Source organism: Pseudorasbora parva, chromosome 10 (assembly GCF_024679245.1).
Source record: "Pseudorasbora parva isolate DD20220531a chromosome 10, ASM2467924v1, whole genome shotgun sequence".
Classification (NCBI taxonomy): domain Eukaryota; kingdom Metazoa; phylum Chordata; class Actinopteri; order Cypriniformes; family Gobionidae; genus Pseudorasbora; species Pseudorasbora parva.
Genome location: NC_090181.1, coordinates 14710948 through 14738248, shown reverse-complemented (window position 1 = coordinate 14738248; position 27301 = coordinate 14710948). Strand labels below are relative to the sequence as shown.

General features: G+C 36.5%; 1 protein-coding gene across 1 annotated transcript in view; it reads left to right on the top strand.

Moving 5' to 3' along the window:
- The window catches only part of ltk (leukocyte receptor tyrosine kinase), a 54852-nt gene that overhangs the window by 14550 nt on the left and 13001 nt on the right, over positions 1 to 27301 (top strand). Inside the window, exons 2-19 of the mRNA XM_067455266.1 lie at positions 1561 to 1653; positions 2788 to 2937; positions 3116 to 3341; positions 6108 to 6250; positions 6520 to 6660; positions 10373 to 10522; positions 12406 to 12506; positions 13369 to 13529; positions 14569 to 14663; positions 16166 to 16246; positions 16667 to 16841; positions 18968 to 19118; positions 19213 to 19344; positions 19616 to 19772; positions 22691 to 22873; positions 24006 to 24104; positions 25707 to 25859; positions 25957 to 26070. Coding sequence (XP_067311367.1) covers positions 1561 to 1653; positions 2788 to 2937; positions 3116 to 3341; positions 6108 to 6250; positions 6520 to 6660; positions 10373 to 10522; positions 12406 to 12506; positions 13369 to 13529; positions 14569 to 14663; positions 16166 to 16246; positions 16667 to 16841; positions 18968 to 19118; positions 19213 to 19344; positions 19616 to 19772; positions 22691 to 22873; positions 24006 to 24104; positions 25707 to 25859; positions 25957 to 26070 — 2505 coding nt within the window. The remainder of the gene's footprint in view (positions 1 to 1560; positions 1654 to 2787; positions 2938 to 3115; positions 3342 to 6107; positions 6251 to 6519; positions 6661 to 10372; positions 10523 to 12405; positions 12507 to 13368; positions 13530 to 14568; positions 14664 to 16165; positions 16247 to 16666; positions 16842 to 18967; positions 19119 to 19212; positions 19345 to 19615; positions 19773 to 22690; positions 22874 to 24005; positions 24105 to 25706; positions 25860 to 25956; positions 26071 to 27301) is intronic.

Genomic DNA, 27301 nt, shown 5'->3' with positions numbered 1-27301 from the left:
CGGTGGGCGGAGCTTAACATAATGACGGTCGAATTGCGCTTGTGTGATACTAGTAAACACAGAAGCTGGCGAATGGCAGTCTTTCGAATCAGTTTTGACCGCGATTCTGGAAGACTTGGAGTTAAGCTTTTCTCTGAGAAAGAACAAAGAACGGCACTGAAGTCATTCTTAAAAAGGGAAGATGTGTTCGGAGTTTTACCGACCGGATACGGCGAAAGTCTAATCTGTCAATTAGCTCCGCTTTGCCTTCTTCGTTACTCTGGTTGGTTGTAACTCTCCTATATTTTGTGCAGAGGGAGTTTGAAAGACAACCGTTTATCCCGCCCCTCGGTTTGAGCCCTGTCAATGGTGAGTTTCCAGACCAAACATCTTGATGTGGGTCTGGCTTGTCAGACTACCTTTTAAGATCGAGGGAGTAAGGTTTACACACAGCTTTTACTGGCCTATGTCCGTTACACTCACCCCCCTAATCCTCACTCCCACCTGGGTCATGGCACCAAATGTAACCGGTCTTACTCGACTCAGTAGTGGGGTTTGTACCGGGTCTCTGATGTGGAAGGCAAGTGCATTAACAAGGACGCTAAAGGCCATAGTCTCTAGTTTCAGTCCTAGAGCACCTTTTGAGATCAGGGGAGTGAGGTTTACACACACAGCTCTTACTGGTCTATATCTGTTACACCTTCACACCTTATTAGCATTCCATCAGAAGTGTTTCTTGTTCACTCAATACTGTTGACACCATTGAAATCAAGGGAATATTTTAATGGAAGAAGAGGGTCATTTTAAGCCCCATCAAACAGATGTGGTTTATGCCTGGAAATGACAAGACTAGTTTACATCAGCGATTGCGTAAGACCCTAAGTGTGGGTCATAATTGGCAAAGCATATTCATTATACTGAGCTGATTTTGGCACACTATAATACGCTATTGCTGTGATAATGAGGTTTCATCAAATGTTTTTGTTTAAATAATGGATCAGACCGAGTTTGGTCTTTATTCTTTCACTTTGCTATGGCGAACTCTGTGAGACTCAAGATTTTAAAATAAAACAAATGGCTTGTACTTAAATGCTTAAAAGAAAATGCTGCCTGTATGGAGTTTCTTTTTCCTGGAATGTGCCACTATCTGCAGGAGGAAACATTGACATTTTAGTATTTTTCTTTTGAAATGCTGTTATAACAAGTTACATCTCTTTAAAAATGTGGCCCAACTCTAGTCAATCAGAATCCAGTGCTCGAAGAAAGGCAAACTTCAGATGACTGAAGCAAATTTGTGTTTAAACAAGGTCCTATGTCAAACAAGAGGTTGATTAGATTAAACATTCTAATCCAAGCATTTAGTAATGGGTCCTGCTAAATCTTTAATTTTACGCTTTTAATTTATTTTTAATAGTTGTGGGTGCTGATGAATGAATGTTTGCTGACTGGTAATACGCTCAGCACCATGGTCAGCTGTTCTGAATAAATGCTTCATTGATAAAAGACAAGAACTGTGCATAACGTCGCCTGTAGGCAAAACAAGGACGTTCTCTGATGTTATTTTTTCTTGTCTTTCCTCAGTTGTCAGGAGCAGTTGTGCTCTGTTGGAAAGAGCAGTAGAAGATCCACTGCATCCAAATCCTCTCGACTACAGCCCAGCTGAAGACAGTGAATGTAAAACTGATTATTTATTTGTTCCCTTTTCCTTCACCAGTTGTTCTGCAGTTGTTTTCTTCCTTTTTCTTTTTACTCTATTTTTTCCTAAATGGAGTTTGTCATTATAGTCACCACATTCAACTGAGAAGATACATTGATCTGGTTAAGTATTCCACCCACCCAGGGCACTTCCCGTTGGGATGTTTCAGTTGAATATCAGAGCAGCATTGTGGTTTCCCTCTTTGTGGTCTCTCTTCATCAATAGCCTTACATGATTCCAAAGACAACTTGTCTGTGTGTTTCCACTGGAATGCCTAATGACAAACAGAAAGCCCTCAAGATATTCCTTCCCTAGTCCAAACTGACATACCCTTGTCCTAATTATTTTGTTTTATTATAAAGTTTTGCATTTTTGGATGTATATTAAAGGAACAGGGAGTAAAAAACAGTTTAATTAAATTTTGTTTTAGGGCGTTCCACTGTGATTCTACCACTGAACCTAATTTCTTCCCGAATCTGTTTACAAAGGTCACTTATTCTTACTTATTTAAATTACGGGCGGATAATATTTGAAAGGTTAATTTTAGAGGATTCTATGTATATACTTTGTATATCTATGTATATCTACGTTTCTTATTATTGTCAAAACAGTTGTGCTACTTAACAATTTTAATTGATATATATATATATATCAATTAAAATTGTTAAGTAGCACAACTGTTTTGACAATAATAAGAAACGTTACTTGAACACCAAATCTGCATTTTATAATGATTTCTGGAGGACTGTCTATATTTATTAATATCTATTGATATTAATATTACTAATATTTATCTACATACTGTATGAGAGCACAATGTAATAAAATTATTTATATATTGCTTTTTTTTACTATACAAATGCTGTGTTGAAATGTTTGGTCTTTCCATAGTCTCATTCAGTGTTTATTTTTCAAAGCTGTCTGTGTGTTACTCTATGTTATGTTATTCCAACTTCACAATTCCCCATATCCAGACTTATTCATCTTTTCTCTATTTTGATTAGTATTTCTTTTACAGCTGAACCTGCATTATTTTAGGTTCAGAACCTGCATTATGTGTGAGTTGTGACGTCCCTTAAACCCTCTGACAGTATTACTTCATCCTTCCGCAGTTTCCTTCTGTGATTTTGAATCTCCATGTTCTTGGACATTATCCAATCACAGCACTGGAGGGGACTGGTATATTACATCACCACAGCAACACAGATCCAATAAATGGGGCATCCCACCAATTAAAGATTATTCCACTGGAAAATCAGAAGGTATCAATGATAACTATATATATATATATATATATATATATATATATATATATATATATATATATATATATATATATATATATATATATATATATATATATATATATATATATATATATATATATAAATTAATTGTCCATTATTTACAGTCCAATAAGAGTTTCCTGTCTTTCATCAGGTCATTTTCTGTTACTAAAGCCCACCTCAACTAATTTTGCTGCTGGCAGATGTAGTTTCCACATGACCAGTCCTGTAGTGCTCAGCAGTGGGCCACTATGTCATCTTCGTTTCGCTCGTTTCCAACCGGAGCCACTCACAGGAAACGTGTCCGCCTTTGTGAAACACACTGACAATTCTGTCATCAAACAGATAGCCCTTACAATCAAGGAACAAGGAACTGGCAGGTGAGCTAGAGACTCAATTTTAATATATTTTAAGATATTATTTTAATTTAAGATTAATTTATTCCTATGATGCAAAGCTGAATTTCATGAATTTCTTTCAGCTTTTTTTTCATTTTACTCCAGTCTTCAGTCACATGATCCTTCAGAAACCATTCTAATATACTGATTTGTTGCCCAAGAAACATTTTTTCTATTATCAATGTTTAACACAGCTGTTAGTATTTTTGTGTAAACTGTGATATTTTTGTTTTGTTTAGTACAGCATTTATTTAAAACATTTTTTGATATTATAAATGTTTCTGTCACATCAAATCAATGTTTTTTTCAAAACAAAACTCTGAACCCAAGTGTATAAATTTAGTGCTGGTTCTAATAGAAAGGTTTTAGAATACACAGTGCATCGCAGTTTGTTGAGTATGGGGCTGCACAGCCGCAGACCAGTCAGGGTGCCCATGCTGACCCCTGTCCACTGCCGAAAGCGCCAACAGTGAGCATCAGAAATGGACCACGGAGCAATGGAAGAAGGTGGCCTGGTCTGATGAATCATGTTTTCTTTTACATCATGTAAATAGCCTGGTGCGTGTGCGTCACTTACCCGGAGAACACATGGCACCAGGATGCACTATGGGAAGAAGGCAAGCCGGGCAGAGGCAGTGTGATGCTTTGGACAATGTTCTGCTGGGAAACCTTGGGTCCTGCCATCTATGTGGATGTTACTTTGACACGTACCACCAACCTAAGCATTGTTGCAGACCATATACACCATTTCATGGAAACAGTTTTCCCTGGTGGTTGTGGCCTCTTTCAGCAGGATAATAAGCCCGACTACACAGCACAAATGGTTCAGGAATGGTTTGAGGAGCACAACAACGAGTTTGAGGTGTTGACTTGGCCTCTAAATTCCCCAGATCTCAACACAATCGAGCATTTGTGGGATGTACTGAACAAACAAGCCCAATCTATGGAGGCCCCACCTCGCAACTTACAAGACTTAAAGGATCTACTGCTTACATCTTAATGCCAGATGCCACAGCACACCTTCAGGGGTCTAGTGGGGTCCATGCCTCGACGGGTCAGGACTGTTTTGGCTGGGAAGGGCATAATGTTATGCCTGATCAGTGTATATATGTATATATATCATACAACAATATATAAATGTATTGGTGATGTCATGATGAATATACGATTGACAGATCAAAAAATGAGAACTGACAGTTTCAGAGCTACTTCTGTAAGTAAACAAAAAAGCATTACATATGTGCTTTACTTACAGAAAGAATAATATAAAGCAGAATTATTTACCCATAACAAACTAATGCCAACCAAAAGGCTTTTGTTATGGAGATGTAGTTGGTATTGATTTTCTTATGCTGGGGACATCACGAACAAGACGGATGAAAGCATTTTGCTTCTAAAACTAGGACCTGATGTTTCTTTTGGCATAATTGGTTCTGACAGAAAGCTAAGAATAGATGGTGATGCAATGCAATTTGGAACAAGCTAGTACGTTCATGACGTAACTAATATACTTTTACTTTCTGCATTTGGCTATATGGATCTGAGCCCAATAGAGTTATGCCATGGAGTATGGTGTATTATACAAATCAGTCATATACTTAATAATCCCTTCCAACAGAGATCTATTGCATCCAGTACAGAATGCATTAGCTCTCCACTGTGTACTTAAGCTCCTGTACATCTTGTGAAGCACTCTCACATGCAGCTGTGAAACTCATGTATGATTTTTTGCAATTGCATGTAATATGAGTTCTACAATGCTACCTTTTCTTTTGCAGTTCTTTATCTCAAAGCTTTGTGCTGATCTTCAGCAAAAGTATGAAGCAAAGACACTGTTCAAACTGTTCTTAGAACATTTTCCTAACATTCACATTAAGTTATGAAAATATTATTTCTGTTCCCCTTTATCTCTGGGCCGTTTACAGTTTTTCTGTGTGAACATGCACTAGATGGACGAGCCTTTTGCAGCGTCTCATGTATGACACGGTATTCTAAAAGCTTGGCGCTCAAGTAAAAATAAGTTTTACTTTTAAAAAATGGGACATCCCTTTAGCCACAAAAACTCATTCTCTGGGAATAGCCCTTATGAATGTTTTTTTCTTTTCTTGATTATACTAATCCTGTGGAAAACGTTAGCACAATTTTCTGACCTTGAACGTGGATTAAAATATTATAAACTCAAATATTATGCTAGTGCACTATGGTATTTTCCAGTATACGCTTACAAAAATAGCCTCACTTTTCTATGAAATATGCAGTTGATTCTGACCTCTGAACATTATAGAGCTAATTTTACCATTAAAACTAGGGTTGATCTGCAAAAACAAGCATTTTTTTCAGTAGATCATTTCTCTGGAGCCCCGACATGACATGCGGGGAAAAAATGCGTATCCCGTCGACACCAATTAACAATTAGTTTGCACACATTATTAATACATCAGCACATGTAACTAATTCACTTGTTTTCTTGTTTTAGTTAAATTAAAGTGAGGGAACAAATTAGTTTACAATTTACTAAAACAAGTGAATGAATGAACAAAAACCCATAAAAAAAAGCGTTCCATGAGAGAGGCTCAAAACCAGTGTAGAAAATAGCCTATTACTTATTCATTATGATATTTTTGAATGTAAAAACCACGCAAACGTAATAAGTTGACATCAGACAACAGTATTAAAAAAGAAGAAGAAAAAAGCCAGTTCAGGACCCCTTTATTGACTGTGAAAAGCATTTCTTTTTTTGTGGCCCAGGCCGCAGTGGGAGGTGCTGGAGGCTATGATTGGTCAGTTCGATGAGCCGTTCCAGGTGACAGTGCAGTACTCTTCCTGTAGCAGTCATGAAGTTGGATTTCTGGCTTTTGATTCTTTGGAGCTGAAGGACTGTGTCATGATGGGTAACAGCTCATTAATTATTCTCCAATATTTTCAACTCTAATGTGTGTTCGAGTTACTTTATGCATCACTAGCACGTAGGCCGCCTGTAGAACATTTCTACTTTATCACTATGAAAACTGTTTAATGTGCCCATAGCGTTTTTTTAAATTATTCAATTTAATTTTTTTCTTTATTAAAGTTTTTAAATGCACTGCACTGGCTATCATTGTTCTATCCTAATGTGGCACTTTTGAACAAAATTTTGATGGTTTTCTGTGTTTTTCTACAGGAGATGATTATTTGAATTTGGGTTCAGATTGTGAGAAAGACTCATCACTTCACTGTCATTCTGGAGGCTGCATTGAGATGCGAAGAGTGTGTGATTTTCATACTGACTGTCCACAAGGAGAAGATGAGGGCTTAATATGCAGTGAGTAACATTTAAGATTTTAAATATTTTATATGAAGATGTGCAGACAATTCAGTTTGTGCAGAGCTCTTTAGGCACTTAAAAAGACAATGTTTAATATTTTTGGGCTATTTTAAATGTAAAGAACTGGCTGCATCGCACCAGTCCATTAATTTAATTTATGATAATCGAAACATTTCTTTGAAAGGTGGCCTTTAATCCATAAATCCTTGTAAGATTTGCGGGATCTTTCTTGCCAATTTGCATTTTGTTGAGAGTGCTCAATAAAAATATGAACAGCAGTGTGACAGGGCGATATAAGAAGGTGCCGTTGAGTATTTTGCTGGCTGTGTGTCATTCACATTAGCTGTATTAAATATTATGGCCATGATAAATTTCTAATCCTTTCACTGGAGGCGTTGGATTAGCAAACCAGCTCTGTCAAAGTTTTTCACTGTGTAAAGAACTACACAATGGACCTGAAATGCATCCTTGTGGGCTTTCCTCTTGGAAAAGCCCACAAGGCTTTAAAAGCCCAAATAAACTATTTGCATATTTATTGATTTATTTAATCTTCATTAACATTTATACTATGCTCGGATGATTTATAATTATCGTCTGTGTACAAACGACTTGTAGATTTTTTTAAATATATGGCACACAGCATTTATAATCCACAAAGATTAAAAAGGTGAGACCAAAGACTCAAAGAAATCCATATATACAGACAGCCTATTAAAAATGTATTAAAGATTTTTAATGTATTTTAAGATTTTATTTTCTAAAGGATCATGTGACACTGAAGACTGGAGTAATGATGCTGAAAATTTAAATTTACCATCACAGAAATAAATTACTTTTTAAAATATATTAAAGGTGCAGTGTGTAATATTTATGACGGTCTGTTGACAGAAATATAATATACAATATAATATGCAATATAGTATACTGTACATAACTATGTTTTCAGTGGTATATAAAGACCTTACATAATGTTTTTAGTGCCTTAGCATGAGCCCTTTTTGTATACATGCACCACGGGTCCACTTACAGTGAAGTCGCCATTTTGCACTGCCATGTTTCTACAGTAGCCCTAAATGGACAAACTGATCTACGACGCCATCTTTGTCCTGTGTCAGCCACCATAGCTTCTCTATGTTCTTTAAAAGGAGTGAGTGGTTGCAACTTGCAACCTACCCTCTAGATGCCGCTAAAATGTACACAGTGCACCGTTAAAATTTAAATAAAATCACATATTTAAATTGTAAAAATATTTTACAATATTATAGACTTTTTTTTACAGTTTAGACTCAGAAAACATATTAACCCCAAACAGGTATGGTAGTAAATTAATGGTGGTTAATAGGCTACATTTTATAAATAAATGAATGCACATTTTTTTATATATATTATACTATACATATTTACTTGAAAAATAGTCATATTTTTAAGTTATGCAGAAGTATGAAAATCACCAGTGTTGCTACAAGAGAATTTCTTTGCTTGAATTGTACACTAAGGACCAGATTTAGTCAGACCAGACTAAACAGGGCAAATTAGCATGAGTGCTCAGTTCCAAAAAACAACAATTGGAGTGGAAAGATCTACTCGTGATCTACTGACGACACGCAATTTAAAGAACACAGACACAGCCGGATCATTTACATGACCAACAAAATCTACCAAGAGCAGCACAAATTACTGTCTGGTTTAAGACCACCTTTTTTGGGTGGTAAATAATGCCGCAAATACCAGTAAATTGATGAGTGCAAACATTAGTAAATCAGCTTGCATGATTCATTGAAATACTCTCATCCCATAAGCTTTGTGCCTGAAAGGGAAACTCGTACAAATGCATATGTAATAAGGTCAGTCTTATTCAGCGCTAATTTTTTACTACACGTTTTTAGTAAATCCTGACAGTAATTATTTTAATGCCAGAAGAGAGTTTTAGAGAGTTAGTAATTCTGGCCCAAAGACTTTTTATTCTTTCCTCTAATATAGAAATGTGGAAGAAACTTCTTTTGATATTATATGGGTTTCATGATTAATAACTTTGACAAAATCCTAATGAAAATGATCTCCCACTAAGTTTAAAAGTAGTGTATGTAAGATTGTGGCCAAAACTGGTACTAGAATCACTTTCAAATGACTGTAGAGCAGTGTATCCCCAACCCCCCTTGGGTTGCCAGATAGGCTGCAGGATCCAGCAGGAACGTTTGTAGCTGCAGCTGTGGTAACTAGAGCCGAGCTGGCAACCCGGATGCCGTAACACTACTGACTTTGTGATTGGTAGATAGGTGGAGGGCGCTTCAGGCCAAAACACAACATGTCAACATCAACATCAGTTGAAGGCTGCAACAACAACTTTTAAATGACAATATCCTGGCTGGACTACTGTTGTCAGTGATATAAGTATTTTAAATTAACATGACTTCTTAAAGGGTTAGTTAACCCAAAAATTAAACGTATGTCATTAATGACTCGCCCTAATGTCTTTCCACACCCGTAAGACCTCGGAACAACTGTGTTCATCATCGGAACATAGTTTAAGATATTTTTTGTATTTTAGTCCCAGAGCATATGCAGTCTATGCCCACTTTACTGTCCATGTCCAAAAAGCTAATAAAAACATCATCAAAGTAGTCCATATGTGACTTGTGACATCAGTTGGTTAATTAGAATATCTTGAAGCATCGAAAATACATTTTGGTCAAAAATATCAAAAACGACGACTTTATTCAGCATTGTCTTCTCTTCCGTGTTCCTCCAAAAAGATTCAAACAGTTCATAAATCAGTGAATCGATCAATAATTCGGGTCGCCAATGTCATGTGATTTCAGCAGTTCGGATCGCGTCCAACTGCCAAACTGCTGAAATCACATGACATTGGCGACCCGAATTATTGATCGATTCACTGATTTATGAACTGTTTGAATCTTTTTGGAGGAACACGGAAGAGAAGACAATGCTGAATAAAGTCGTCGTTTTTGATATTGTTGGACCAAAATGTATTTTCGATGCTTCAAGATATTCTAATCAGCCAACTGATGATTTTGATTATGTTGTTATTAGCTTTCTGGACATGGACAGTAAAGTGAGCATAGACTGCATATGCTCTGGGACTAAAAAATAAAATATCTGTCTTACGGGTGAGGAACAACATTAGGGTGAGTCATTAATGACATAAATTTCATTTTTGGGGGAACTAACCCTTTAATGACTGATGACATTTCAGGGCCATTTTATGATTCATTGAAATACATTTCTTACATACACTTCCTTTAAGCTTGTTAATTACATCCATGACATTATAAACTGTGGGGTGTATCAAAGTTTATCAACTCCAGTGAATATTTTACTTTTCCTCAGCTCTTTACAACTCATTACAACCTAAAATGATTTGTGTGCCATTTAAAATATTTAATGTGCCACAATACATCATATTTCCACAGGAGGTAATTGTATTTCCAGTAAGAAATTAAACTGAGGTCTGGAAAACAACCAAACTATCCTTGTCCCATGTCAGCATAATTGTGGTTTGTTTATTATTGGAAGTAAAGAGGTTGGAATTATGTAATATTTGAATACTTTCAGTACTGTATCCGATTGCTGAAATTCAGACTTTGTCTTTGGGATATACTTGGGCTTAAAACTAAAATGGTTGCAGACACGATCAGCTGGATTATACAGATTTGTAAGATGTTTCATAATTTGCTTTTTGTCTTTGCAGACTCCTTACCTTTGGGTTCATACTGTTCATTTGAGGTGGGCTCCTGTGGATGGTCAGTGGCTTATACACAGTCCTCTTGGAGACTAGTTAGTGGACAACAGCTGACTGAAGACACAGATCTATTGGGCACAGCTCTGCAAAACACTCAAGGTAAATGTGAAACAACATCTCTCAGACATTGGTTACCTAACAGAAGTGCAATGTTTTCCATGCTAAAATGTGGAAATATTGTTACATTTAACAATACATTTAATCAACTTAATTTTGTTTAGCAAGGATAGATTAAACTGATCAAAGAGACAGTAAGGACATTTATAATATTCTTTCTATTTAAAATAAATGCTGCTCTTTTGAACTTTCTTTTCATCAAAAAAATCAGAAATATATTAAAAAACTAATCAAAAAAACTAATCATGGAAAAAGTAATCACTGATAACAATTTAATTATTTTTAGAAATGTTAAAAGGTGAATTAACGTTAATGTTATTCAGGTTAAATCAACCTGAAGGTTGTCTGCATAATGAACTCTAAAATATGGAAACATTGTAATTAACAATGTGGATAGAAATACTATTTAAATATATACAAGAATCATCTTTTAAATGTACCCATTACCTTAATTTTTTTTTTGAAAAATAAAAATACATTTTTGAGTGACTCACATTATCCATTTATAAACGGGCAATCGCTTGGGGAAACTTAATAATGTTGCTAGTTAGGACCCCAACAGGAAGCAAGTAACCCTGCGTCCCAATTCACATACTATCCATACTAAATAGTATTCGAAATAAGAATTAGTACGTTCCAAATCGTAGTATGTTGAAAAGAGTATGCCAAAGATACCCGGATGGTTTACTATTTCCAGTCAGAATTCGAAGTACGGATCGATGTGCAGTTAACGGCTGATATAGCCCACAACCCATGCGAGTTTAACGTGATTTCGATTAGAACTACAAATGCAAATAAAAAAGTGTTAAAAAACTACAAACATGACAGATGTGTGAGTCCGACGGTAAGTGGAGAGGTTTAGATAAAGGGATTTGTTTGAGTGATCAATTATCAGAATTTAACCTGACAAAAATATATTTATTCAGTGTTGTCCACATTTTATTTAATCTGCAGCAGCATTGAGAATGGTTTTGTAATGTTTTGTAATGACACGTTTGGCGAGTTTTCTAGGTAAAAATTGCACATAAACGCCTTCCCATTTCAAAATTTGAATGGGAGGAGATCGTAATCACAACTTCAGAAGTGGGAATTAGCAAATTTCCAAAAGCACATGAATGGTGGCATTAGACTTCCAGTCCAATTAAGAGAGTCATAAGGTGATGTAGTTAAACAACTATGTGAGTTTAGTTCATTTGGTTTCCATGTTTGCGCATTGATCAAAACTGTTCTCATTACAATAATACAACAGCTTTGAGACAGGGACATAGGAGACCCATGTGTATTAAAAGACCATCTTTAAATTTCTGTTCACATTTATTCCAAGACAGACAATCCTTTTAGTTATGAATGTCACCAATGGGATTTTTCATGGCATGAGAATCTATCTGAAACTATTTTCATGATGAGTTAATGGCATCTGTGATTTTAACATGATATCCTTAAGAGGAGTCTGTAATGATTTACAGGCTGGAGGAGAGTAATGCTGTATTATGTAGAGTGATGTATTTGTAGAATGATGCAAGACTTAATCTCAAAGTAAGTCCACAATATATGTGTCTAAATCCAGTTTATGGCTGGCTAGTTGTATTCCAACTTGTTAAACTGAAATGCACCCTTTAAAAAATGTGTGTGTGGCTGTGTGTGTGTGTGTGTGTGTGTGTGTGTGTGTGTGTGTGTGTGTGTGTGTGTGTGTGTGTGTGTGTGTGTGTGTGTGAAACTCTACCTCGCTATAAAATGATCAGCACTGTGTTTAAAAGCCCATTCTGAAGAGTTTTTTTCATCCCTGCCTATTAAGCTTTTGTTTTGTAAGTTGTAGCACATCATATCTAAGCACTCAACAGAGTACTGATCCTTTCTCGCCTCAGGGCACTTTCTTTTCTTAAAGGTCAGAGGTGATGGGGATGAAAGTGAGCCGTTGGTTCAAAGCCCAGCTCTCCCTTCAACTATATCCAATCAGGACTGTCAGGTAAGATAATGCTGATAGCCACAGCTTTGTGAGAAATATTACTGCGGTGTGAGTGATCAACAAAGAAATATTCATGATTTTATATCAATGATTTTATGTTAAAATATTAACTTTATTTAAATTGTTAGACAATGATCTCAAACTCACATTACATAATCACAATTAGGACAAGATTCGTGTTATGTTCTAATATATTAGACTTGCACTACCTTTCAAAAGTTTAGGGTCATAATATTTTTAAAAGAAGTCTGTTTTGCTCACCATTTATTTGATACAGTAAAACTGTAATATTGTGAACTGTGAAAAATAACTATAGTTTGAAATATATTTGAAATTGTGCTTCATTTATTATTTTTAGCAGTCATTACTTACGTGTCACATGGTCCTTGAGAAATCATTCAGATATACTGATCTGAAGGTACCTTTCTTGTTAAAAACCGTTGTGGAAACCATGATACATTTTTTAAAGAATCTTTTATGAATAAAAAGTTCAAAAGACCAGAATTTATTTAAATGTCTTTTCTGTCACATCAATTTAACGCATTATTGCTGGAAAAAAAAGTATTAATGTCTTCTTTTTTTTATTCTTCCTGACCCCACATTTTTGACTAGTCAAATAAAATGGTTTTGTTCTGTGACGCAATATTTGGTTTCTGAGACTTTGCTTTGTAGGCAAATTTCAAGTTAATTGTCCATGAAAAAAAGGGACACGTCTGTACAGAATGTCTACAAATAGCTTACACAGGGTTATCTTGCGTGCAGCCAAAGTTTCAATTTCATACTTGATTTTCCATGAACAAGATATTATTCTGAGACATTTGGTCTTGTAGCAGATGCTAAACTGCTGAGGTTTTCTGTGCAGTTGCAGTTCTCTCTGTACCTTTATGGGGACTTCAATGGAACGGTGCTCCTGTCATTGCTGGAGAACGGAATCTCAGCACCTATGCTGATGTGGGAGAGATCCGGACACTGGAAGGACGCTTGGCAAGAGATCACTCTGCCGATTACGAAGATCTTAAATAGGTGAGATGATTAGATGAGTGGGTCAGGGACCATATTGTCCCAATACTGGGGTAAAAGAAAAGAAAAAGAAACACTCAACTTAATTTTAGGTGGTATACTTCAATTAAAATATTTTAGGTCAAAGCTGCCAAAAAAGTTTGGGAATCCCTCACACATTTACACTGCAGGTCTTGATTCCCAATTCCAATTTGTTGACTATATCCAATGTTTGTTTTGTTGACGACCAGCTTACATCTACTTTTAGAGGTGACTCATATCCAGAGGCGGACAGTAGTGCAGTATTTTTACTTTCTACTCAAATAAATTTTTAAGTATACTTTATCAGTTTTTTTTCTTTAGAAAACTTTTAGTTCATTGCATTCTAAAGCATAATATATAATGTCATACTTTTTACTGCACTACATTTCATAAATAAAAGTTTTCTTACCTTTAATATTTAATTACACTAAAAATGTAGTACTTTCTTACTTGTGCTCAAGTAAAACTTGCGTGCGACTCACATTGACGGGAATATCTGATCTGTCTGCTTATATGGCAGGCACAAATGCACATATCGTATTCCTATCAGATTTATTTCCACATATGAATGAGGCCTGAAACCAGCCAATATTGGAATCTATTTGCTTACACGTTCGTGGGTCATATCGGATCTGTGCCGCATGGGAAAAAAAAAACACGAATTGGGTCACTTGAGCCAACATAATATAAAACCACACATCACAATTGTCATAACAAAAATGAGCTCAATTAACCTTGTAACTGTTCTGATTTATCAATGATGTTCTGGTAGAAATTATAAAATGAATGAGCTTTTAACTAGAGATGAAATATGGTGCTGTCTATGATACAAAAGTCAAAATAAAATTAGGTTACCCAAAGGAACTTTTTTGCCCTGTCTTGCCCTGCTTAGAGTGATGTAAATGAGTTGTCGTCGGGCTCTACTCCGGTTATTTTGTTTTATTTTATGTTTAGATTTACATGAACAACTCTTGACCTTTGCTCATATTCTAAAATATTTTTTAATTTGTTTTGAGCGCAGCTTCCATCTTAAAGTGCAGGCTTTCTGGACTTCTGGCTCCAAGGCTGACATTGCACTCGATGACATTTCATTAAGTGCAGCATGTTTTGACACAGGTAACCTTTCTGCTTCACACATGTACAGCATGCACACAAGTTTATTGACCACAGTTTTACACTCATGATTGTGTCCAACCATTATAAGATATAAGGCGTGTTCAAAAATGTAGTATTTAGTAAGACAGATGGAGAATTTAAGATGTGATGCGCACACATAATGTCTAACCGCTGTCTCCAGTTAGCAGTGGGAGATGGTTCTCATAACGCGGTTGATATAGACTCTGCTTGATTGGTTTTGAAGGATGGAAGAAGTGATAAGACGACCTCCCTTTTCGTTCTCTTATTTCGCAATCGGCAAATGTCGTAAAAATGGCAACAATAATCTTTCTGCTTTTCTGACTAGATATTCAGATTTAGAATCCGTGCCACGGTTGACCGCAGGAATTGATGGGACTGTTAATTGACGTTCAAGACTCGTGAAAGACGAGATTTACTATCCTTGTTAACTTTGTTTTCCATAATCTGTGATTTGGAGAAATTCCTGAGCCATCTGCTCACTAAATATCATATTTAGCTTTCTATTTAGTCGTCTTCTTTCTGTTTTTTGTCATGTGGCCACTATCGAAGTCTGTGTTCACTCATCACCTTCATTCTCCACCATATTTAACACAGTAAAAGTCAAGGACATGGACTTTGGAGGTCTTGGAATTCTCTTTTATTTTTTTATATTAGTTTTTCTGAAATATAAGAGAAAGAATAATCATGTAAATAGTCAAATGCAAGCACTGTGGCTTAGTTGTTGCTATGCATGCTGTTGGTAATAAAAGTGCCCACACTTTATGATGCCTCTCTCATCCTCTCATTATATCATTTTAGTAAGCAGGAATGTCCACTCCTACCAGCCTGGACCGGCATGGACATTTCTGCTTGTGCTTGTTAATACTGGATAAACAAGTCTGGACCATCATAGACATTGGAGCATGCGCTGGTTTAGTGCCTGTCTTACTGATAGACTAACATAGCCTTGCTGTTCAACAACAAGATTTATTGTCCAAGTGGAGATGATAGACCAAGGAAGTCTAGATAAGCTAGTGAAGAAGGTTATATCTTTAGACTTATTTCAGAAAGCAACAACTCACCTGATTTGTGAGTGAGTTAGGGACGTTTTAGCCATTTATTACACAACAACGTACATTTTTCAAGCATTTTTCAAGCATTTTTTGGGTGCCTGAAAACGCAAGGTTTTAAAAACAGGTTTCAAAGTGCAAGGTTTTGAAAGCGATAACCTTAGCATTATGTCACATGTTCAGGTTTCAGTTTACGCAGTTGTTGATACCATTATTCTGTGATTCTCCTGCATGTTAACCTTTGGAATTATTATTATTAAAGACTTTCATTTGTTGTGCGTTTATTTCAGCCACCATTTGTGACACCGATACAATGCTGGTCTTAAAATAAAAATGGCAAAAAGTTAAAAAATACAATTGATTCTAACATCTCACTTTTATTGTCTCTTTCTCTTTTTGTTCTTTGATCTTTTTCCACATATGGTTTATAAGAACTAAATGAACTGCTTCTTGGACAAGGACTACTGCATAATTTAGACTACTCTAGCCCTCTCCCAGAACCCTCAGCTTCAGGTACAGTCTTTCTCCTGCATGCTGTATTATACAATTCAAAAGTTTGGTGTTGGTGATATTATTATTATTATTTTAATAAGTCTCTTATGCTCACCAAAGCGGCAATTATTTGACCAAATATTGTGAAATAGTATTCAATTAAAAATAACAGCTTTCTATTATAAGATATTATAAAATGTAATTTATCCCTGTGATGGCAAAGCTGAATTTTCACCATCATTACTCCAGTCTTCAGTGTCACAAGATGCAATGTTGAAAACAGTTGTTCTGCCTAATATTTTATAGACACCATTTTTCCAGATTATTTGTTGAATAGACTGTTCAAAATAACTGCATTTATTTAAATTTAAAATATTTTGTTTTAAAAGTCTTTATTGTAAAAATATATAAAAAAGAAAGCAGTGTTTTTTTTATTTTCAGAGGCATCCCTTATAACATGGTGGTTTACTTCCTGTGGAGCAAGCGGACCTCTAGGCCCGACTCAAGCACAATGTGACAGTGCCTACCGCAACACCAATGTCAGCGTGGTGGTGGGGAAGGATGGCCCTCTCAGAGGGGTTCAGATGTGGAGGGCCCCAGCTACCAACATGTACAAGTAAGTTCAGCTGGAAATTATTGTGGTTTCAATTTTGGGTTCAAAAAAAGGTTCTGTACAGGTACTACTAGCATTGTCTTTCTGGAAAAGCAGTTAAATCAAATACGTCTTACTGATTTACCCATTTTAGAAGTTTGGTGGTGATCATCATGTGCTAGGAAATAACATCCAAATTGCATGAAATTCTAATATTTGTGTGGCCAAAATTTTGTTGCCGCTCCCTCTCATTTAAATTGGCGATCATCTTTTGTTTTGTCAACATGATCTATGTGGTCTTGAAATAAGAGATTCTCCCCTCAAAAATCCAATCGAATGTAAGTAGATGCATTTAAGCAGATGTTAATACCAGGTGTGAACAGTTTTTTTCAGTCTTCCTCTCTTTTTCTTTCTCCCTCACTTGTTTCATTCACTTTTCTTGTAAAGGCAGCGAGAGGCATGACTCAGTGGCTGTAGGCACAAATAAATCTCTTTCTGTTCTCCACTTAATCTGGCCCCTGTGTAGTCAAGCCTTTGAACTGATTTACAGTGATTATAGAGGCTAGTCATGGGAGCTCATTAAAAACAACTCCAAAACTGTCTGCGAAAGAAGGGCGTGCAGGAGAGGATGCAGGAGACAGGAAATATGGCAGATAGCTATCAGATGAACCTATACAACACTGTTGTGATGCTATTGGATTTAGGGTACTAGAGTGAAACACAGCGATCGAACCCAGGCTATCCCTCATTGGTAAACTGAATTATTTTATATTGTATCCTTCTGTTTTGGTGCCCTAAGCACTGACTGGCTTTAATAACAAAATATTATATTTGCCTTCAGACAAGAACTTTTATCTTTCTTAGTGATGTGAGGGAATGAAAGTCTTTGCTTTTACACTTTAGGATTAGCTCAGCTTAAATTGTATGTTATTAAAATTATAGTGTTTATGTTCACTGGTATAATGGGGTATAATTTGGGCCCACTTATGACTTAATCACTTAATATAAGTAATATTAATAGCATATTTTAGCCAAATATTGTGATACCAAGGATACTCTTAAGTATGATGATCCCCTTGTGAGGGACCCATTCCTTATATATATATATATATACAGTATTTATAGCTTACTGTATATATACTGTGCGAGAATAAAATTTAGCATTATATACCGCAAACATGTTTCCAATGTTAAATAAAAGTGTACTTAAGTGAACTAGTACTAAAGTGAACTAGTTCACATGAGTATTCACAAATACACAAATTCACAAATATTTTCTTTGTTGATTAACTTTTGTTAAAGCTACACTGTGTGATATTTTCCCCCATCTAGAGTTGAAAAGATATATGACCATCCAGTGAATATTAGTTTCTGTTCCTCTCAATTCTGATTTCGTTTTAACTCCTATGGTGGCCGATTTAGTCCAAGATTAACATGCCAATCCCCCTCTTCACATTCGACAGTGCCATCGAGTGTTAAAACGCTAAAAGCGAAGCTTGAATTTACGGGTATGTCCCTCTTTGGCTAATGTACTTTCAAGATGGAGGGGCAACATGGCGGCCAGCATTCGAACCCCTCACCCGTATGTATTTTCAATAGCATATTATAAACTTACCAGAATACTTTATTACTTGAAAGTAGTAAATATATATTAATGAGCACATATATTTTTGAAAGAACTACGTGTTTTTAGCTAAGAATAAACTAAAAAAGTTTCACAGTGTAGATTTAAATTAGCAAAAAATATTTACTTATTGCTAAATAAGAATGATTATATTTTGCATCAAAAACAATATGATTATGACTGATGCTGTTAAAAATAATCAATATAATTAAAAACATATTTTTTACATCAATATAAAAATATTTTTTACATTTTACAAGACAGCATGTGTATTTGAATGCTTGTATTATATTTGTGCTTGTAAAATGTCTTGTAAAATGTAAAAAAAGTTTACCAAACACAGATTAAACATGATATACATTCCCATTTCCATACTATAATTAGACCTTTGTTCATTTGTTTTCAAATTTTCCTTTTTAAGGTTAATTTTCAATTATTTTCTACTTCTCTTTATGGGTATTAGTTCTTAGGGATAGCAGGTATGTCCTCTGTTAATTCAGTGCATTGGGAATACCTAATTTTCCAGGATTTCAGCCTATGGAGCCGCAGGAGGCAAAGGAGCAAAGAACCATAACAAGCGCTCACATGGTGTCATCATCTCAGCTATCTTCCCACTGGAGAAAGGGGACATCCTCTACATCCTAATTGGTCACCAAGGAGAAGATGCCTGTCCAGGAGTGAGTGAAACTTGGCCATTGTTTTTTTTATGATGCATTTACTGTATGTACAGGTTTCTGTCTACATTTCTGTGTTGTCTTCACATATGTATAGAGGAACCCCCAGACCCATAAAATCTGTCTGGGCGAGTCTACTGTGATTGAAGATGGTTTTGACAGTGACGGTTCGGCCTTGAAGTGGGCGGGGGGCGGAGGTGGTGGTGGGGGAGCCACATATATATATCGGGTAAGATCTTTCTTTTCTTCCTATTTTCTTGTCTCAAACACATCTTTAAAAACATCCATCACAGCCCTGTGAGTACCCTTAAGGGGAGCCATGTGGACAGCAGTCATCTTCTGATAGTGCCTGTCTAGACAAGCATTTTTGAGACATCCTGAAATAATTTGGAGTCATCTGAATTGGAACACAGACGTAAATGAAGGCCTGTCTGGCTTTATTTTTTACTTGGATGAAAAGTAACTCTGATGTTTTTTTTGGGGGGGATGCCCGGGAGCAGATGGAGAACGGGGAACCAGTTCCTTTGTTGATTGCAGCAGGAGGTGGAGGAAAGGCCTACCTGGAAGACCCTGAAAGCAGCCTGGACCCAATTTTCCTGGAACAATATGAGAATGACACCTCCGCCTCTGGTGTCAATGGCAAATCTGGAGCAGCAGGTACTAGATGCAGTATTTCATTAATATTTTTTTTCTTTCTGGAAATTACTTAATTCTGCTTTTGAATATACATATACTATATTATACAATATATTATGGACAAATGTATTGGGACACTTGACCATTACACCAACAGGGACTGTAATGACATTGCAATCTAAAACATAGACATTTATATGGGGTTAGTCCCCCCTATATAGCTACAGTATAACAGGGAAGGCTTTCCACAAGAAGACAAAAAGCCTGAATAGCAATCTCTGTTCTAGTTCATTCCAAAGTGTTACAATGAAAAAAATCACCCCCTTTAAAATAATTGAAATGTTTTGCTCTGCAGTCTGAAATGAAGAGGGACACAGTTTTTGTTTTCCAGCCGTATTTAATCTTGCTCTCAGCCATATTTAAATATGCAACTTACAATATCCAAGTAAAAGATAAAACACCAAAAATAAAAAAATAGAATCACTGATTTTGAAAAAGGATAACCTCCTTGTATCAGTATTGTGTTGAACCACCTTTTGCTTTAATTACTGCCTTTAGTCTGTTGAGATGTCTCTACTAACTTTGCACATCTAGACTGCAACATTTGACCACTCTTCTTTGCCGAACTGCTCAAGTTCAGTTCGATTTGATGGTGACTGTTTGTGCACTGCAGTCTTTAAGTCGTTCCACAGATTTTCATTGAGGTTTAAGTGGGCTCTGACTAAGCCATTCAAGGACATTCAACTTGTTCTCCTTCAACCACTATATTATCAGGTTTGCTGTTTGCTTTGGGTCATTGTCATGTTGGAAAGTAAACCTTCTTCCCATTGACAACTTTCTGTCAGAGGGCAGAAGATTTTTTTTAAAGAATTTGACTGTATTTTGCCCCATCCATTTTTCCTTCTATCCTGACAAGTGCTCTAGTCCCTGCTGCAGAGAAACAACCCCATAACATGATATTACCACCTCCATGCTTTACTGTAGAAATGGTTTTATTTGGATTGTGAGCTGTATTGGATTTCCGCCAGACATATCGTTTGGCGTTGAGGCAAAATAATTCAATTTTTGTTTCATCATCTGACCATAACACCTTTTTCCACATGGCCTCGGAATCTTCAGTGTGCGTTTTTTTGGCAATGCTCAGTTGTGACTGCATGTGGCCTTTCTTGAGGAGTGTTTTTTTTCTTGCAACCCTGCCATACAAGACACAATTGTGGAGAATTTTTTTTTTTTTTTTGTCACATGGACACAATGACCACTCTTTGTCAGAGTTGCTGTAGGCCTCTTGGTAGCCTTTCTGACCAGTTTCCTCCTGGCTCTTTCATCTAGTTTGGAGCGATGTCCTGATCCAGGGAGATTCTGTGTTGTATCAAATATCTTCTACTTCTTAATACTAGACTTCACTGTGCTTCTAGATAAGCCTTTGCACTTTTTTATCCATCTCCTGACTTGTGTCGGTCCACAATTTTATATTTTATCCCAGAGACCATTTGACAGTACCTTGCCACCTATAGTTGATTGTTTTCTTCAGCTGCACTAACAAGGACTGAAATGCTCCAGGAAAAGCTCTTTCCCTGCTGAGCTAATCAAAATGACCACAGCTGATCACAGTTGAAAGTCAAATGGATTTGTGTGCTATTGAGAAGGTGGTAAGCTACACCTGATTGGGTGTAAAAAAAACATTTATAGGAGGGGGTGATTCTTTTTCTAACTTAGTGATTCAGTTTTTTATGTTTATTTTATTAATTTAAAAAAATGACATTTTGGTGTTATATCTTTCACTTGGATGTAATAAGTTGCACTAAGTAAATACAGCTGAATAAAACAACAACTGTGTCCATCTTCATTTCAGGCTGCAAAGCAATTTTTTTTAAATAGTTATTTTAAAGGAGGGCAATTCTTTATTATACCCACTGTAGATGGGGTTGAGGTAAGGGCTCTGTGTAGGCCAGTCAAGTTCTTTCACACCAAACTCATTAAATTTGGCTTCTGCCAAACCCAGACTCGCCCATCAGACTGCCAAACAGAGATGTGTGATTTGTCACATTTCCACTGCTCCATAGTCTAATGGCTCCAGTGATGCGTGGCATTGTACTTGGTGATGTGAGGCTTGCATGCATCACCAACTATTAGCTTAGCTGACCGAATTAGCTGACCTGGTCTTTGTGGCTGAGTTACTGCTGTTCCTAAACGCTTCCACTTTCAAATAATACCACTTACAGTTGACCAACAGGAATGATTTGTTTCATTGCAAATGTGGCATCATGTCACAGTGCCATGCTTCAATTCACTGAGCTCTTCAGAATGACCCATTTCTTACCACAAATGTTCATAAATATTAGGTTGTTGACTTTATACACCTGTGGAAATAAGAGTCTGATTGAAACCCCTGAATTCAGGAATCAAGAGGTATTCCCAATCTTTTGTCCATATGTTCAGCATTAGGGTTAGTGGCTTCTCTCAGTCACTGCTTGTTTACTGTGATTTTATATTAAAATTGCTTCTGTCTTTGAATGCTAACAATTACTCTGTGGTTAAAATTTGGATGCAACGATTATTCCAACAATTTTCAGCTAATCCCACATTTATGAATGCTTTATGGGCTCTTTTATTCCATTAGCTACTAACCATTTTTTTTCTCAACAATACGATACTGCTGTTTCAGTTTAGCCATCGGGATCACATTATCTTGTGACAATTCTTTAAGTTATGACGGATGTCAGTGGGATTGACATCTGGAAGATTCTGAATTGCCATATGAAAGCAGTTCTGGGCTCTCACTTTAAAGACAAATATATTTGCACACAAAGTAAAAGAGCAGACAATGAATAACAGTATCTTCAGACTTGTCTGTGGAACATGATTTGAATAACATTCGTAGCACAGAATCAACAAGCTTTATTGTGTGTGTGTGTGTGTGTGTGTGTGTGTGTGTGTAGGTGGAGGAGGTGGATGGAGGGACTCATCCTCTCTCCCCTGGGCTGGAAAATCTCTTGTTGAAGGGGGTCAAGGAGGCTCATCCTGTCCTGAGGCTCTGTCAGCGCTGAAATGGGCTACGTATGGGGGGTTTGGGGGAGGAGGGGGTGCTTGCACCGCTGGAGGGGGCGGTGGAGGATACAGAGGTGAATCCTAGATTAAAAACACTTGCAGTTTGCACTCACAACCGTACAAACAAAATGTGTGCTTCAGCCCTGGAGTTACTCTTTTCTGGTTAAGGCCACAGTATCAAAAGCATCAGACTTTTGTTGTTTTAATTTCAATTTTTTTTACACACTACTTTCCAAAAGTCTCTTATGCTCAAAAAGAGCATTTTTTAATCCATTTTAATGAGCCATTTTAATGCGTCCTTACTAGTGTGAATGGTAGTGTGCATATATATCACTCATTAAATAACATCACTCATTATGATATAAAATTGTGTTATATACATTTATTGGTAACACTTCAGTATGGGGAACACATATTCACTATTAACAACGACTTTTGGCTCAATAAACTCCTAATTTACTGCTTATTAATAGTTAGTAATGTAGTTTTTATAGCATTTAAGTTTAGGTATTGATTAGGATTAAGGGATTTAGAATAAGGTCATGAAGAGTAAGGCATTAATATGTGCTTTATAAGTTCTAATAAACAGCCAATATCCTAGTAATATGCATGCTAATAAGCAACTAGTTAATAGTTAATAACTGAACCTTAAAATAAAGTGTTACCCATTTATTATATGATACACATTGCTTGATATTTGTCACGGATGCGTGCAGGCAGGAAGATGAATACAGATTAATCAAGTTCAAAACTTAGTTTAATCACAAACAATCTCAAGACAGGCAACAGCACAACACATCTAAACATAATGGTGACCGGACAAAGAGTGCTAAAGAAGGAACAACTGAGATGATTAAACAGACACAGCTGAACTAAATGAATAATGATGTAACCAGGGAGACAGGCGAGTGGCGGGAAACTGAACAAAGAAACATGACATGAAAATGTCCTTTTCATGAAAAAGTCTATGAAAAACTAAACAGAATGTGACAATATTGTGTAATATTATTTTATTTATTTTATTCTCTATGTATGCATGTTTAGATCCTAGTTCAGATGTTCTGTAAAGTTACAGAATCATTATTAAGGCTACTGTAATTTGTGAGTTAGCACTAAGAATTATTTGGTTTGTGAGGCAGATGTTTCTTTTAAAAATAAGATTATTATACAGCAATTGTAATTTTTATTTTGATATCTTTTGCTCAGGTGGTGATGCGCCCCTTTTTGATGGCATCACAGCTGATGGACAAGATGGTGTCTCTTTTATTCACCCCACGGGAAATATATTTCTACAACCCTTGGCAGGTCAGGCCATAATCTAGTCTGTAATGATGTACAGTTGTGCTAAGTTTACATACCCCTTACATCTGTAAGACGTTTAGCATTTTTAAGAACGAGATAACATCTTAAATAAAAAAAGTTATGGCGTTTTAAAAATAAGATCATAAAAGTTTACATGCTTTTAGTAAAAAAGAAAAAATGTTTTATTACAAAAGTCTAGGAACAGTCACAGAATCAGATTTTAAGAAGGTCTACATTTTTGTACAGTACACTAGTAAAAATAGATTGTTTTTATCATAGAAGTTCAACAACAACAGGCAGCACACACGCACACACGCACTCACAGTGATTCAATAATAAATGTGAAATTGAGAAAATGTAACTCGTGGTAGATAATAGAAGGCTTTATGTGACTTATTAAAGTTGGCGCCACCGTTTATTACCGCAAGTGTGTTTGGAGTTAAAGGGCCAGAATTTAGACTGACTATTGCTTGTAAGGCCAAGCACAGCTTTTATGTTGTACTTCATGATAACTTTTATTATTAAGTCATTAACAAATAGTGCTTAAATATTATAAATGAAAATATCTTAAACCGCCCCTATTATGCCTTTTGTTTTTTGAAGGTTCCTAACTTTGTTTAGGAGGTCTCCAACAACAGGTTTACATTCATCTGAGGTCAAAAAGCACTTGAATGTTCTCATAACACACATTACAACATCACCTCTTTTCTCAGAGTGTCTAAAAAGGTTTGATCAAGGATTGTAGTGATTGGTCTACCGCATACAGCTTGCGTCGGAAATGAAACGACATTACCATATCTGAATTTCAGGTCCGGAGGATTCCTCAGAAATTGTATACACTGTGATACGAACAGTAATGATGGCGTCGGTCACCGTGATATTGCCAAGTAAGACATGTTTCTGGATCGACATATGATGTTGACCCTGGAACAAAATGTCTGTCCAAAAACCTAGTCCTAACCCTGTCGCTTCTCCTAATCCTAACACTATCCCTAAAATCAAAGTTAGATAACACTGACGTAGAAGCATCTAACCCTTGTCGTAAACATAAATTTGACATAAACTGTGAACTCTGGTTTGTTCTAGGATCAACAAAGACGTTTATTTCATGAACATGTTGTACAGGGTGAAATCACATTCACCCGATGCCATCATTGTGTGTGGGCTGCTAATGAATACTATAGGCTGACATTATGCATATTTGTTACAAATGTAGGTTTAAGCCGGAAGTAAAATGGAATTACTGACAGCTCGTTTCAGGCAGTTCAGAATTGATTCTTTCTTTTGGAGAACAATAACTTTATTCCTTCTTTAAAACTTTGTGGACCTTTTGTATTCACAAACAGCTATATTACAAACTACATGACAAGTAATATCTGAAAAGCATAATAGGGGCACTTTCAAAAAACTAGTTGGTTGTTAATTTACTAATAATTTGTTTAGCATTATATTATGTGATGATCATTTTGATTAATTCTATAATAAGTATTACAAATATTTTTATTACGAACTGTATTTAAATTAGATAATGGTAACAAGGCGGCTCCCTAGACTGAAGGTTTTGCACGGTTACTGTGCAATATTGATGTACTTTATGTGTTCTAGCCATGGAGAGTCACGGGGAAGCTGAGATCGAGGTGTATCTGAATTGTAGCCACTGTCAGACCCAGAGCTGTAAGCGTAATGAAGATACCAGACTCACTCTCTGCCTGTGTGACAGCGACGAAGTTCTTGCACCGGACAATGTCACCTGCATAGGTACCTAAACAGCCTGTGTCTATTTGCCCTCAACTTTCTCTAAAAACACCTTTGTCTGAAATATATCTAATTCATCACTCATTATGTCATCCTCCAGTTGTTCCATTGGGCTCTCTGGTAGATGGACCCCCATCCCTGATATTTATCCTGGCGGTGATCGCGTCCACAGTAGTTACGGGTGTCGTTCTCACCTGTGCCAGCCTCATGCTCAGTAAGAGATTCTTCCAGTTCTGCGTCAACTCTGTGCCATCAACATTCCATCGTCTCTGACATGCTTTGTTTAGGTCCTTGTGACATTGCAGGACAGATTTAGTGTAAAATTGCATTTCCCAAAAGAGAACATTCAGGCAAGTGCAACATCAGTGCTTTTAGACCTGGTAGAAGCAATAATAACAGGAAAGGCAGCAGAAATGATAAACGTTAGTGTTTTTTTTTTAACCCTATAATTATTTTACAAGTACAAAAAATAACCTAAATTGTTGGAGCCACTGGGCATTAGTGTTTCATTATTACAAAAAATCCTTAAAGAAAAGGGTTTTAACAGCTTAAAACATGTAACATGAACAAAACTGTGACATGAAAAAAAAACATATTGACAATTATGTGGCCATATTCAATATAGCACTTTAATACTGTGGGAAAAGGCACAAATAATACAATAACAAGTGACATACACTACTGTTCAAAAATTTGGCTTAAAGGGGGGGTGAAACACTCAGTTTCAGTCAATCTCATGTCAATCTTGAGTACCTATAGAGTAGTATTGCATCCTTCATATCTCCGAAAAGTCTTTAGATTTATTATATTTATAAAAGAAATATAGGCTGTACAGAGTCTTTCCGGAAAAAAACGAGCGCCTGGAGGCGTATCATGTGGGCAGAGAGAAAGAATGACGAATGCGCAAAGCGGTGACGTCCTCAAGCGTGGAGAAACCCTTGCTATCGATCTCAGCTAATAGATATGATCCAGAATCTAATTCGGAGGCTGAAATAGAAACAGCAACAGCAGGACATCCGTCTCTGTGGTATGTACTGTATTTAGTGGCCTGTCAACATTTGTGTCTTTACTCGCCGTTTATGAGGACATGATTCGGTTTATGGACTATTGTATGCGACTAAACCTTAGCAGTAGCAAGCAAAACGGTTTTGCACGTCAGACTAGTGTAACATTATACATAGAACAACAATGAAGTCCGTTAGCGCATTTGAATGACGAAGCTCGCGATCGTGCCGTTTACTGATGTTTACTCACGCGACGATAAGCAACAGCAGAGACATTTGAAGCAGTTTTACTCACCGGCTGCTTCCAAAGCAGGACCGAACCTTTATCGCTGGAACCGCTCCGTCAAAAACACATTTCTTTGGAGTGTGGAGATCCACTTTGCGATGCGATGTTGTGAAGTTTCCCGTCATTTCTGCGTTCAGATCCGTTCAAATGCAGCG